This window comes from Eschrichtius robustus, chromosome 13, assembly GCF_028021215.1.
Source record: "Eschrichtius robustus isolate mEscRob2 chromosome 13, mEscRob2.pri, whole genome shotgun sequence".
Taxonomy (NCBI): domain Eukaryota; kingdom Metazoa; phylum Chordata; class Mammalia; order Artiodactyla; family Eschrichtiidae; genus Eschrichtius; species Eschrichtius robustus.
The window spans coordinates 4,667,428-4,680,215 of record NC_090836.1 but is presented as its reverse complement, the minus strand read 5'-3'; the positions used below and the strand labels follow the sequence as shown (position 1 = coordinate 4,680,215).

At 52.0% G+C, this 12,788-nt stretch overlaps 1 protein-coding gene across 1 annotated transcript; it reads left to right on the top strand.

The window, feature by feature from the left end:
* The first annotated feature begins 4,584 nt into the window (after positions 1–4,584).
* Positions 4,585–12,533, top strand: FGF23 (fibroblast growth factor 23). Its single transcript, XM_068560873.1, has 3 exons — positions 4,585–4,883; positions 10,610–10,713; positions 12,099–12,533. The coding sequence occupies exons 1-3, from the start codon at positions 4,688–4,690 to the stop codon at positions 12,531–12,533; spliced, it is 735 nt and encodes a 244-aa protein (XP_068416974.1). The 5' UTR covers positions 4,585–4,687.
* The last annotated feature ends 255 nt before the right edge of the window (positions 12,534–12,788 follow it).

Below are 12,788 nucleotides of genomic sequence, written 5' to 3'. Positions count from 1 at the left end.
CCCGAGAGATGCGCTTGTCCTAGGAAGGCCTCCATCTCCTGCTTCTCCTCACCTCCAGCCACTCCCCCTTCCACGTTCTCACGACAGCTTCCTCTCGGTCACCGTCTAGCAGAGCCCCTCCCGCCAAGTTCATTTCTGTTATATTTGAGATTCCACATATAAGTGATATCATACGATATTTGTCTTTCTCTGTCTGACTTACTTCACTTAGTCTGAGAATCTCTAGGTCCATCCACGTTGCTGCAGATGGCATTATTTCATTCTCTTGTATGGCTGAGTCGTATTCTATTGTATATATGTGCCGCATCTTCTTTATCCATTCATCTGTCGATGGACACTTAGGTTGCTTCCATGTCCTGGCTATTGTAAATAGAGCTGCAATGAACATTGTGGTACACGACTCTTTTTGAATTATGGTTTTCTCAGGGTATATGCCCGGTAGTGGGATTGCTGGGTCGTATGGTAGTTCTGTTTTTAGTTTTTTAAGGCACCTCCGTACTGTTCTCCATAGTGGCTGTATCAGTTTACATTCCCACCAACAGTGCAAGAGGGTTCCCTTTTCTCCACACCCTCTCCAGCATTTACCGTTTGTAGACTTTTTAACGATGGCCATTCTGACCGGTGTGAGGTGGTACCTCATTGCAGTTTTGAGTGGTGAAGTTCTTGAAGTGACCCGCTAGCACTCCCCACAGGACTGTCAGAGCATCAGATGGGATGCTGGGGGGGGGGGGGGTGTGTGCATCGTAGGTTGGGAAGAGCCAGACAGAAGCAAACGGTCTTCTGCCCAGAGCATCGTCAGCTCCTTGAAGAGCAGGATTGTGCTTTTTCAGTCTTAGGCTTCCCTAAAGACTTTCTGCAAAGCACTAGCCATAAAACAGGCTTTCCATAAACAGTTATGTGTGGGTTGATTGGATGCATTAGAGGAAGAGAGAATAGGATTGGATATTAGGAATGGAGCTTTAATCGTCAGGAGAACACGACACAGGGTGGCATTTTCAGGAAGGCTGTATGTAGCTCTTCCCCTATGACCATTCATCCTGGAGGCTTAGACATCCATCTGCCTGACCCCAGGGATTGGATGGGAACGATGCCAGGGAAACCACTGCTGAAATGATGGAGCCAGAAACGTGAAGAGGTGGGAATGGGGAGCAGAGACTTCCATCTGCAGATGGAGACTTTAGACAGAGTCCAACAAAGCAAAGAAAACTGCGGCCCATCCTGAGACCACCGCCCCATCCCCTGGTCTTTCTTTTACCAAGATTCCTCGAAATTTTTTTCCTCATAGTTGAACAGCAGTCAAGACAACATTTTTTTTTTTTGGAAAATTGTTGAAAACCTTCACATGGAGAGAATAGGACCTTGGGAGAGAATTCTCTGCACCTTCTCAGAGAGGATTCTGAGAAAAAGTCAGGAGACGAGGGGAAGGAACGACCCTGTAGGAAGACAGATTCGTCTAGTCCCCAGGCCATATTCAGAGCCTCGATTCTATGACCGTACAGGCAGGCGCTGGACCGGAAGTCCTCCACAGAGCTCCCGGGGCAAATTCTCCCAACGCCAGGGCAGGTGTCCCCGCCTGCTGCATCCCAGGCAACATGGGATCCACGGACAGGGATACCCAAAAACCACAAGCCACCGGCCTCGTCCTGAGCTTCCGGTCCCCATCTGGTGCCAGGGTTTCACACCTGGCTCCCAAGGTCACACGCTCCCAGATCCTCCGACCTGTGCAGTGACAGCTGATGCCCTCCAGGGGCCAAGAAAAGGAGCACACTTACCCTGGGCTCTGTCATCCTCACCCTCGGAAGCTTCTGAGGAGAGGCCACAAGTACAAGGCTCAGAGCTCTGTACGGACTTAGCATTCAGTGCTAGGACTCCCCAGAAAAGCCCATGTACATCCTAGGCTGGAATCCTGGAAGGGGATGGGCAGTGAGATGCGGCTCGGTCCCTGTGTATTGGCTCCAGTGCACAGGACGGGTGCAAAATCTGTTCCTTGATAAGGACTGTAGAGTCAGGCTTAGGGGTTACAACCTCTCAGGGAGCTTTGGAAACAAGTGCAAAGAGTCCCACCTTCACTCAGCAGGGCGAAGGATGGTCCTGGGGGAGTTACAGTTGTTCTCCCGGGCAGCCAGGTTGGGACCCCCCGGCAGGGAGTCTAGACAGGAGCTGGAAGGTCTGCCATCCCTGCTATTGGGCAAATCCCTACCTCCAAGCTCAATGTTTCTTTATCTCAGGTGGGAAGAATTACTCTGAGATGCTTGTACCTTCCTTCACTCTCACCAAGCGGGGGATCCTTCCTCTCCCCGAAATCAGCCTACTCCCCTAGGCGGTCCTCTGCCTTCAGAGCCACCTGCCAGGCATTCAGGGTTGGTGGGGAGTCTTCGGAAGTGACGTAGGCCGGTACATCAGTTCTCTCTCCTAACAGGACACGCGGAAGTGGCCAGGGAGGTTCCAACTCCAACCAGTCTGGGACCAGAGCGCATGACCACATCCTTCGCTCAAGACACCCGCCCTGCCCCCTGCAGCACCTTGGCAGCTGCTGGGAAACCCCTCTCTGACCACCCTGCAAGTCTCCCTCAAGCCCCTTTGCCCCCGAGTCCTCCTTGACCACGGCGTCCACCCACCGAGGTCTGTCCGTCCTCTGGATGCTCTGGCATGTCACACCCGTCCTGGGTCATCCAACGCCTCTCACATGGTGCCTTGTATGGAACAACGTCTTCTCCGCTCACTCGCATCGTGGGCCCCTTAAGGATAAGTTTGCTCTGCTTTGTATTCTGTGGTGAATACATGTACGAACCGTTCTGTGACTGTTACTAAAGAAAGCTGTCTCACACATAGCATTGAAGTGTCCTAAATCTTCTCTCTAACCTGGGGGGCCAGCACCCTGTGTCTTAGAGGCACATCCTGGGTCCAGGCGAGGAGCACTGTGCCCCTGGACCCGTCTCTCCTGCTCTTGTGGCTTCAGCCCCAACACGTGGGGGGCTCAGGACACCCAGATTCAAATCCAGCCTCTCCCGGCATGAGCTGCACATCTTTGGGTGTGTTATTTAAACTGTCTGCTTCAGCCTCGTCATCTATACAGAGGAAGTAACTGTGCCTCTCCAAAGGGTTCTTAGGAAAAGTAAATGAGTTACTACAAGGAAAGCACATCATAAACCCAATAAGTGCCATGTGTCTCCGAGATCATTATCGGAGCAGCCCCCTAGGGACGCGGAAGACCCTGTCCCGGCTCTCCTGTTTATTTGCTTTGAGACTCTGGACGTGTAAACCCCAAGAGTTCCATTTCTTCGTGTCTAAACTTAAAATATGGATAACGCCTGGTGAGTCTACCTCACAGAGTGGCAGTGAGGTTCAGATGAGCGAATACACGTGAAAATGCCTTGTAAACTATAAAAACGTGTATGGGCAGGATAACAAATGCCACTTCTTCGTGCCTGCGTCTGTGTGACCACCCTTCCCATGGTGCCTTCTGCGATGGTTCCTGACTTTCCCCTGCCTCTGCGTTAGCTGGGAGCTCCTGGGGCAGGGATCACGTCACCCTCCTCTGCCAGCAGCCCTGATCTCTAGCCTGCCGCCCGCATGCGGTCTGCACTCAGTAGAGGGGACGTGGGAAGAGCAACAGTCCCTCGCATGTGTGTTCTTCCAGAAGGCGTGCAGTGGCTTGCCCCCCAGGGGTGGCACGTGATAGGACTGTCGCCCCACATCAGAGGGCACGTCTAGTCCCAGGAGCCAGGCCCCCCACAGGGGACGCCTGGCCTGTGGCTCTGCTCCTGGGACCCTCCCGGGCTCCGCTCCCTGTGCTTAGCCAGCAGACCTGCCATCTTCATGAGGTTTCTGAATTCACCTCCACGCTATTGGAGAGACCACAACACCAGTGGAGTTGCCCTTGGCAGTTCAAATCAGGGAAACCGAGCAATCGAACCTCAGCATTCCGTAAAGGAGCTGGGACTCTGGGGCCTTTCTTCTTTCTCCCCATCTCGAAACCCTCCCAAGGTTGCAACTTTGCTTTTGTGCCTCTGTCTCGGTCTCCCATATCTTCACGAGGAGGGGGTCTCAGAGGACGCCACTGCCTGGTACTGACCTGGATTCCTTCTGTATCCCTCAAAACACCCACTTAGGGCTGTGCACAGACAAAGCTCTGGGTGCTTAGCTCCTGATAGGAATTTAAAAGACTGAGAAAAACAACATGAGTGGACTTGATGGGAGATTAATTGCACAGGCATCTGTTGACTGCATGACTGAAGCTGGATTTTTTCGGAACCACTGGCTGCCTTCGCATTTCCTGGTGGAAGTGGGGCAGGTCAGCAGACAACCCAGTGTCGTAGATAACTTTTGCCCACACATCATTCACTTTTGGGAGCGTTGGCTTGAAATTGAGGGGTGTGAGTGTGTGTGTGTGTGTGTGTGTGTGTGTGTGTGTGTGTCTGGAACCGACGTGCCTTCCGTGAGCCTCAGAGATCCCTGTATTCTCTTCAAATGGGCTGATTACAACACAGAGGATGTGGACGGTGGAGTTTTTCCTGTTTGATGTCACACTGCTACCCTTTAAAAGTCTGAGGGAAAAAAAGGAGGGAATGCAGCCTAGGAGCCTCAGGCCAGAAACCAGCAAGGAAGAGGAGAAACAGGCCAGGGAGGCCAGGCGCAGAGCCAGGGTCGGGTTTCAGACTCCACACCAGCCATTCAGAGAGCCGCGATGCTGGGGGCCTGCCTGGGCCTCTGGGTCTGCACCCTGGGCTGTGCGGTCCACGCCTATCCCAACACGTCCCCGCTGCTGGGCTCCAGCTGGGGCGGCCTGACCCACCTGTACACGGCCACGGCCAGGAACAGCTACCACCTGCAGATCCACAGGGACGGCCACGTGGATGGCTCACCCCAGCAGACCATCTACAGTAAGTTGGGGCTCCGTCCAGGTTGGGAAGAAGGGGGACTGATCTGTGCCTCCACCTGCAGGGACTTGGGGAGGCCTTGGCTGGACCAGAGGGCTAATCCAGCCTCCTAGCTTCTCGCCCAGGAGCCGTGAGTGTATGTGTGTGTGTGCGCGCGTTTAAACCTTGGGAGAAGATTCTGCCACCTCCCCAATTAGTGTGTATTGGTTTCTCCCAACAAGAATAATTTCCGTCTTAACTAAAATCCATCTTCCCACAACAGCAGCCACTTTCTCTGTGCCCTGTCCAAAGAGTCAAAAAACGTACAAAAGACAGGCAAGGAGGCTGGGAAGAAAAGAAGTCAGATCGGTCAGTAGACACTGAGTTTTGGCTCATGAACTTTGGACTGGGTTAACGGTAGAGGTTGTGAAGACTTCTGTACCAGACCAGGGCTTGGAATAGGTAAAGCCAGAGGCTCTTTCCAACTCAGAGCTTCTAGTATGCTGGCCTTACGAAAGTTCTCAGGGAAATTGTATTAAAGACTAGGCTGTCCAGGAATCCTGTCTTGATGAGTCTGAGCCAGTGCATCCATCCATCCACCCAACAATCATCATCCAACAAGCTTACTAGGGGCTTCAGTGGAACCCAGCATGCTATGAGCTGGGGAGTCTTCTCTGTGGAGCTGAAAGGTCCACTTATTAGCAAATCAATCTGGCCGGGAACTCACTGAAAACATGAGACAACCAGAATGTTGTTAAAGATTAGGTTTGTGGAAAGTTGGACCACAGTCCGCAATAGTCAATCAATGAGCTGTGCTTCCGATGTCTCCAGAAGGAATAATGGGGTGGGAGGAGGACGGATATTGAAAAAGACAAGGTCTTCCATTTTAGGAGAACCTGTAAAAATTAAGGGTACAGAAAAATGCCAACTGATTCAAAATAGATCCAATCAGAGGAAGGAAAGAGTAAGCACAGTCTCTGTTTAATTAAAGACAACTTCTTATAGGAATAATGACTTGCCCTTTATTGTTGCACTAAATTATTCTGTAATTTCGCTGTGGCCTTGCTATATGCAAGACGTGCATTCTGCTAAGAGTCAAAGGACCTTAAACCTGGTAGTGAGAGAGATGCACGTGCAAAGCCAAGAGTTCGGATCTCTTCAGGTGCTCAGTGGATGGTGACAGGAGGTGAAAGAAAGGAGGAAGTTCTCCCCAAATACCAAACAGGTTCCAGAACTCGGGGGAACACAGTAGGATTCAGGAGTCAACAGCTGGGAAGCCAAGTTTGAGTCCTATGGCAAAAAATCTGAAATAAATCTGGATACAGTTGATGCATCCAAAGTATCGCTCGTTTTATTCAATGGATATTTAGCAGAACCTACAACATGTCTGACATCATGCAAAGCTCTGTGGCTTCAAAAGAAGACCAGCCCTTCAAGCACCTCCAGGTTTTCAACCCATCGTGTCTCCCAGCTCATGATCAGCTTTGAGAAAACACAGTTTTGCCCTCTCGTGGAAGGCCGCCCTCACTTCAAGATGAGAGGTGATTTTAAATGCAGGACAGTAGATTATGGTAAACTATTTTGATTCTCCTACATGGAAAGGGCTGCAGATAATTAGAGAATGCTTATAAAATTTCTCTATAAGCACAGAATCCTTTTGATGAAAGGAAGCCCCCAAAGACATGGCCTGGTGGTGGGAGGGGGAGGGCTGTGAGTGGTGCCCGGAGGGGGTAGGGCTCAGCCCACTGAGTTTGCAGCATGAATCATAGAATTTTCCCTCTTATATCCACTGACCTCAGGCCCCGAGAAGGCACAGAGCGCTAGTTGGAATGGATTAAAATGACTGAGAGGAAGCAAAGTGAATTGAACTGATTTTAGATTTTTTTTTTTTTTTTTTACAGAACTGTGATTTTGTTTTGTCATATAAAGAACCTACTAAGCCTTGTGGCTCTGGCAATTAAGAAACCTGGGAAGGGACTGAGTCAGGGGCGGGAGAGAGACACTTTTGCTAGTTTATATAACACTTATACTATTCAGATCAGTTGTCATGAGCATTATATATATATATATAGATAGACAGACAGATATACACACTAAGATAAAAAGTTACCCAAAAAGGAAAGAAGAAACATTGATGCCTGTAGCTATGTAGGACAACTAAGTAACAGGCTGGAGAAGGATTTGTAATGACCTCCCCAATGAACGCAGAGCAACGGTTTTACATTGATGGAAAGGTGTGGAGTGTTTTTTCCCCTCCTAATTAATTACAGATTTCCAGTGAAATGCGGTTCACTTGATTATTGTGCTTTACTAAATTCTCGATTAATAGTTGAGTGCTCAACCCATCTTCGGCTTGTTGATCGTTGTGAAATCATCTGCCTACAAGATTCTATATCCTCGTGACTTGCAGCTGGGGTCAGGGAGTGTGTCCCCAATGTCTGTCTCCTTCCTACTACGAACAAGGCTACCCTCCCACTCTCCATGAGCCCCACTTTGTGGCAACAGCAGCAAAGAGATGCTTATTACCCCTGGTTAATATTACTCCCTGGCTCCTGGTCTTTTTACTTCCTCTGCCTTCCCCAATGTCACTTTCTTTACTTGAAGCTGAACTATCCTTGGGCTCTTTAACCCTTCAAAATGTTATCTTTCTTTTGGGGAGCTCAAAGTCCTTCACATCCATCATCTTATTTATCATTTATTGACCATGAGACTAGAATAGGGCAGATAATTTTCTACTTTTATAGCAGAGATTGAGGCAAAGTGGTAACAGTAACAATCACCAGCATTTAGAAAGTGGGCTTACAGCAGATAAAAATATTATCTCCTTACACCCCAAAGACGACCAAATGAAGTAAATGATTCTACTCCCTATGAGAAAACAGAGGTTCAAGAACTCAGATGACTGGCTTGTGGTCACATAGGCGGTAAATGACGTAGGGGAGACCTGGACCCGGGTCCCATGCTTCTTCTGTATCACGTGCACAGACACGGCATCACGAAAGGAAATGTCCCTTACACCTGCCGGGCTCCAACAGGTGTGGTCCCAGCAGCCAGCAGTTTGTGCCTTCTTTCTGCCAAACGCTGCCCTTGGGTCGGTGCAGACCTGCCTCAGTCACCTGCCCAGGGAGGGCAATCGGCTCTTCCGCTTGCTGGACTTTTGCATCGGCTCCTGTGGGTTTGATTCGAGCCTGTGTGTCCTCAGGGCAGCAGCTCCCGGTCCCCCTGCAGGCTGTCTTCTGTTCTCACTGGCCCTGGAGACCACGCACACTGCCCACAGGGACCCAGGCATCGGCTGGCAGCTAGCTGGCAGAGTGCGGGCTTAGCGTCAGGGGCAGGCCAGCCATCCTCCACAGGGCCTTCCATCTGCTAAACGTTTTCAAGGCACTTTTCTACAGCCTCATCCCATTTGATCCTAGTTGCAACCCTGGGAAGCAGGCAGGACAGCTGTGATTCTTCTCTCTTCCCAGCTGAGGACACTGAGACGAGAGCGATGACTTGCCCAAGGCTACAGAGTTAGTACAGGGCATAACAGGGACCAGAAACCTAGCGCCCCAGTTCCAGGCTCCTGGCTCGGCACCTCTCCCCTGACCGCCTCGGGGGTACCGTGACCTGGGGGCCTCACGGCCGTGGCCTGGATTTCGGCCCTTGATTTTATCTTCTGAGGCTTGTCGTGATGTCAGCTGGAGACGAGCTCCAGGGTTGTGGGCAGAAGATGTTAGGGTCACTGACCTGAGTTTCCTGAGTTTGAATCTTGCCTTGGTTTCCTCATGATTTAAATTGGGAGGCTGCCACTTCCAATATTAATACTGGTGACATTGACAACATAGCTGGTTTTGTGGGGTTTTGGGGGGGGGGATTCTTTTCTTATTTATTTATTTATTTATTTATTTTATTTATTTATTTTTGGCCGTGACCCATGGCGTGTGCGATCTTAGTTCCCCGACCAGGGATTGAACCTTCACCTCCTGCAGTGGAAGCGCAGAGTCTTAACCACTGGACCACCAGGGAAGTCCCCGTAGCAGCTGTTTTGAGAGTTTAAAATGTGCCAAATACTCAGAGTGCAACATCTCAAAAACAGTTACGAAGTGTAATTTTTTTTTCCCCCAAGTAGACTGAAAATTCATCAGGCTAGAAACAAATTCTTACACGTTCCTTATGTCTCTCTCAGGCCTTCTCTCAACATTAACCATAGATCTGAGACTCACAGGCAGACCCCGTTATGGAGCGTTTAATATCCTCCGCACCTCCCATTCCCCACCCCACTTCCAGAAGCTTCCGTCAAGCCTAATCCTTAGCCAAACTGGGAAACCAATGACCTCTCCTCTTTGGCCCTCTGCCTGGGCTTCCTCCCAGCCTCATGGCCTCTGCCCCACATCATTCTGACTTCTCTGTGCTCAGCTAGTGTCTAGTATTGCCTGCCGCTCTCCTTGGAGGGCTTTGCACTGAGCCTACACGGGGTAGATCTGGGCTATAAGTCACCCCATGAGGCGCCATCACTTACTGGGCACAGATGCCTGGCGTTTCCACCCTCTCCAGGCTACATTTCTAGAAGACTCGACCTCCTGCCTGGGCTACCTCCCTGGGAACCGTGAGGCCAAATGAGACATGTGGGGAAATTCTGTGGTCGGCAAAGGGAAGAGGCCCCGAGACCTAAAGAGATGATTCTAGTAGAAAATGTCAGGTAATTAAACAGCATCTGGGGAGGAAGTCTTGCTGAATTAGCACTCATATCACACCTTTTATGGTCTCATTGTACCCTTGCTACAAAACAGAAACTTTATTTAACTCTTCACTGGTACTTGTTAGAATTGCACATCCCCACGGGGGCGGCGGAGGGGCGGTCACACTTAAAGCTGTTGTCAGTTACTCAGGATGTAGGTAGTGTGAATGGGTTTCAGGCCTTTGTCCAGGGCTAGTTTTTGAGAGGGGCTGCACCTGGGGGGCACCACCAAGTGAGAAAAGGACCAAGAATAGCAATGAAGAAGCAAGAAGTAACTCCCTGCATCCCAGGATCTGCTCGACATGGAAAGATAAACCATCTGCTTCTAAGTGGCTCACTCTAGGGCGGCACTAGACACGTGAACTTATTAAAGCAGGTGAGGAGATACACGCTCTGATAGAGGCGAGTCGGAGCGGCTGAGAAGAAAGAACAGGTCATTCTGATTAGAGAGATTAGGAAAGTCTCCATACAGTAGTGACATCTGAGCCTGGCCTTGAAGCATGAGTGACCTCGATAAGCAGAGGGGGGAGGAGAAGCTCCACCCGAATACACTTCTTGACATATAAAGGGTGCTGACCGCTGTATCGCTGAGTCCTGCACGGCTACCTGGGTGGAGGATCAAGCTGGATGCTTGAAAGACATCTGGGCATAGATTTAAAAATCACAAAAGCAGAAGGCTTGGGAGGATGCGGCCACCGCCACAAACATTAAGAAGTATGAGCCAGGCAAAGGGGAAAATAAAGAGAGTCCAAGCAGAGAGAGAAACGTGTCGGTACAGGTGGAAGAAAGCTGGGAGTTCAGGGTGCTCCCTACAGGCAGGAGGAGAAGCAGGAGGCAAGGCGGGGGGTGGGGCGGTGGGGGGGGAGGGGGGAGGGTGTGGGGGAGGGGGTGTCAGAAGAAAGAGGCTGAACAAGGACAAGAGGAGGCTTCTGTGAAGTCATCACCACCCTTAAGATCAATCAAGGGAGGATCCTTGGAGGTAGGGGCTGGATGTGAAGCCAGGTTTTGACCTGAATGACTTTCTCCATAGGCGCCCTGACGATCAGATCTGAGGATGCGGGCTTCGTGGTGATAACAGGGGTGATGAGCAGGAGATATCTCTGCATGGACCTCAGAGGCAACATTTTTGGATCTGTGAGTTTCTTTTTGTGCTGGATCATTATTTGCAAATAACTATCTCATTGCTCTGGCAAAATGTAGAATTTTATAGCTTAAAGATTCCACTTGCAGATTACCTTGGTGATGTTTTCACTGAGTACTTTTTTCCATCTAAGTATCAGATGCTCAGGCTTATACAGCTGAGGTCTGAACCCAGGCCATCTGGCTTTGGAGCACCTGGGCTCTCAGCCTCTAGTCTGACCTGCCCTTTGGTCCCCATTTTTTAACTAGCACAGCACCTTGTCTGCAGCCCAGGTCCTCAAGTCACATACGTTCATGTTGGAAAGTCCATTAGAAAGAAAGGGTGAGAAGCCACTGGGGTCTCGTGATCTTGTTACTAGACATCCTTGACCTTGGGCAAGTCCCCTATTTCTCTCAACTTCAGTTTCCTCACCTGGAAAAAGTCAAGTGGGATGGACCATGTGCCCTGTGGGCCCCGCCCCCTCCCAAATCAAGACCTGTAACGAACTCCCTCGGCCCCGGCTGTGATGGCTGGTCTTTTGGATTGGTGAGCAAGGGCTTTCCCAAACTACAGGGCGCAGCATATTCCAAAGCACGGGGGCATTGGACACAAGCAGGATTGTGGATCTCAGAAGCTCCTCCCACCAGAAATTCCAAGAGAGCAATTACTTTCCGTTTTACTTACTGCTGTGTCCCAGCACCTACCATAGTATCTGGCCCAAAGTAGATAAATATCCGTTGAACAAATATAGATAAATAAGTACATAAATACCTGCTGACCGCATATAGGCATATACAGAGTCCTCGTCTGTCAAATACGTACTTCGTGGACTTTTGAGGATTAAAGGACATCCTACGTAACGGTCCTAGCAGGCACTCAGCAAAACGCAGCACCAGTTAGTGGCAGAGCGAGGGCTCACGTAGGTCACCTGGTGATGGAGCTCACGTCCCTAATTCCCAAACTCTGTTCTGCCTCCGAGGGGCAGTCCCCTTACTTATACGCGGCCCTACAAACCCCAGCCCACCTTCGTCCAGGTGAGGAGACAGACCGAAGCCACCTCTGAGCCAAAAACAAAAGGCAGAGAGAGGGCAGGCCTCCATCCGGAAAGCAGACACAGAGGCGCCGGCTCCGTCCAGCCCGGCCCCAGGCAGCCAAGTGCCGGCGGCGGGTCCCCAGGCGGGGCCGCGAGGTCCCCAAGGCTGTCCCCACCTGCCAGTCGTCACCGCAGTTCGGAAATGAGTGGAAATCACTTTTGCCCAGCAGGGCACCACGGGGTTAAAGGCAAGGCCCGAGCAGAGTGGGTGGGAGGACTGGGGTCCCGGGGTGGAGCTGGTCCCATCCAGCCCCCCCCCCACCCCGAGGGCTTCGGCCTCACCCGGTCGCCCCGCCCCGCTTTCAGCATCACTTCAGCCCCGAGAGCTGCAGGTTCCGGCAGCGGACGCTGGAGAACGGCTACGACGTGTACCACTCGCCGCAGCACCGCTTCCTCGTCAGCCTGGGCCGGGCCAAGCGGGCCTTCCTGCCGGGCACCAACCCGCCCCCGTACGCGCAGTTCCTGTCGCGCAGGAACGAGATCCCGCTGCTGCACTTCGCCACCGCGCGGCCCCGGCGCCACACGCGCAGCGCGCACGACGGCGGGGACCCGCTGAGCGTGCTCAAGCCGCGCGCCCGCGCCACGCCCGCGCCCGCCTCCTGCTCCCAAGAGCGGCCCAGCGCCGAGGACAGCGGCCCTGCGGCCAGCGACCCGCTCGGGGTGCTCCGCGGCCACCGGCTGGACGCGCGCGGCGGGCCGGGGGGCGCCGAGCGCTGCCGGCCCTTCCCCAGCTTCGCTTAGGGCGGCCCAACTCGGAAAGCCAAACCGGCTGGGGCGCGGGCTGGAGGTGCGGCGAACCGGCTCCCCTTCCTCCCTTGTCGGGAGGTCCCCGGGGGATTGCCCTTGGAGGCCGGAGGGATGGAGCCCCTCGCCTTCCTCCTCCCACCTGGACGCGCTGCCTTGGGAGAGAAGGGGTTCCCTCCCCCGCAGCCCTTCCTCTTCCCTCTCCTCTCCTCTCCATCAGTCTAGCATTAAGAACAGGGGCTTAGCGAGTTG

Bases quoted from the DNA above. Each gene is read 5' to 3' on its own strand.
- FGF23 (XM_068560873.1), top strand. From the start codon at position 4,688: ATGCTGGGGGCCTGCCTGGGCCTCTGGGTCTGCACCCTGGGCTGTGCG. The intron at 4,884-10,609 runs GTAAGTTGGGGC...CTTTCTCCATAG, and splicing joins ACCCCAGCAGACCATCTACA to GCGCCCTGACGATCAGATCT. The intron at 10,714-12,098 runs GTGAGTTTCTTT...CCCCGCTTTCAG, and splicing joins GAGGCAACATTTTTGGATCT to CATCACTTCAGCCCCGAGAG.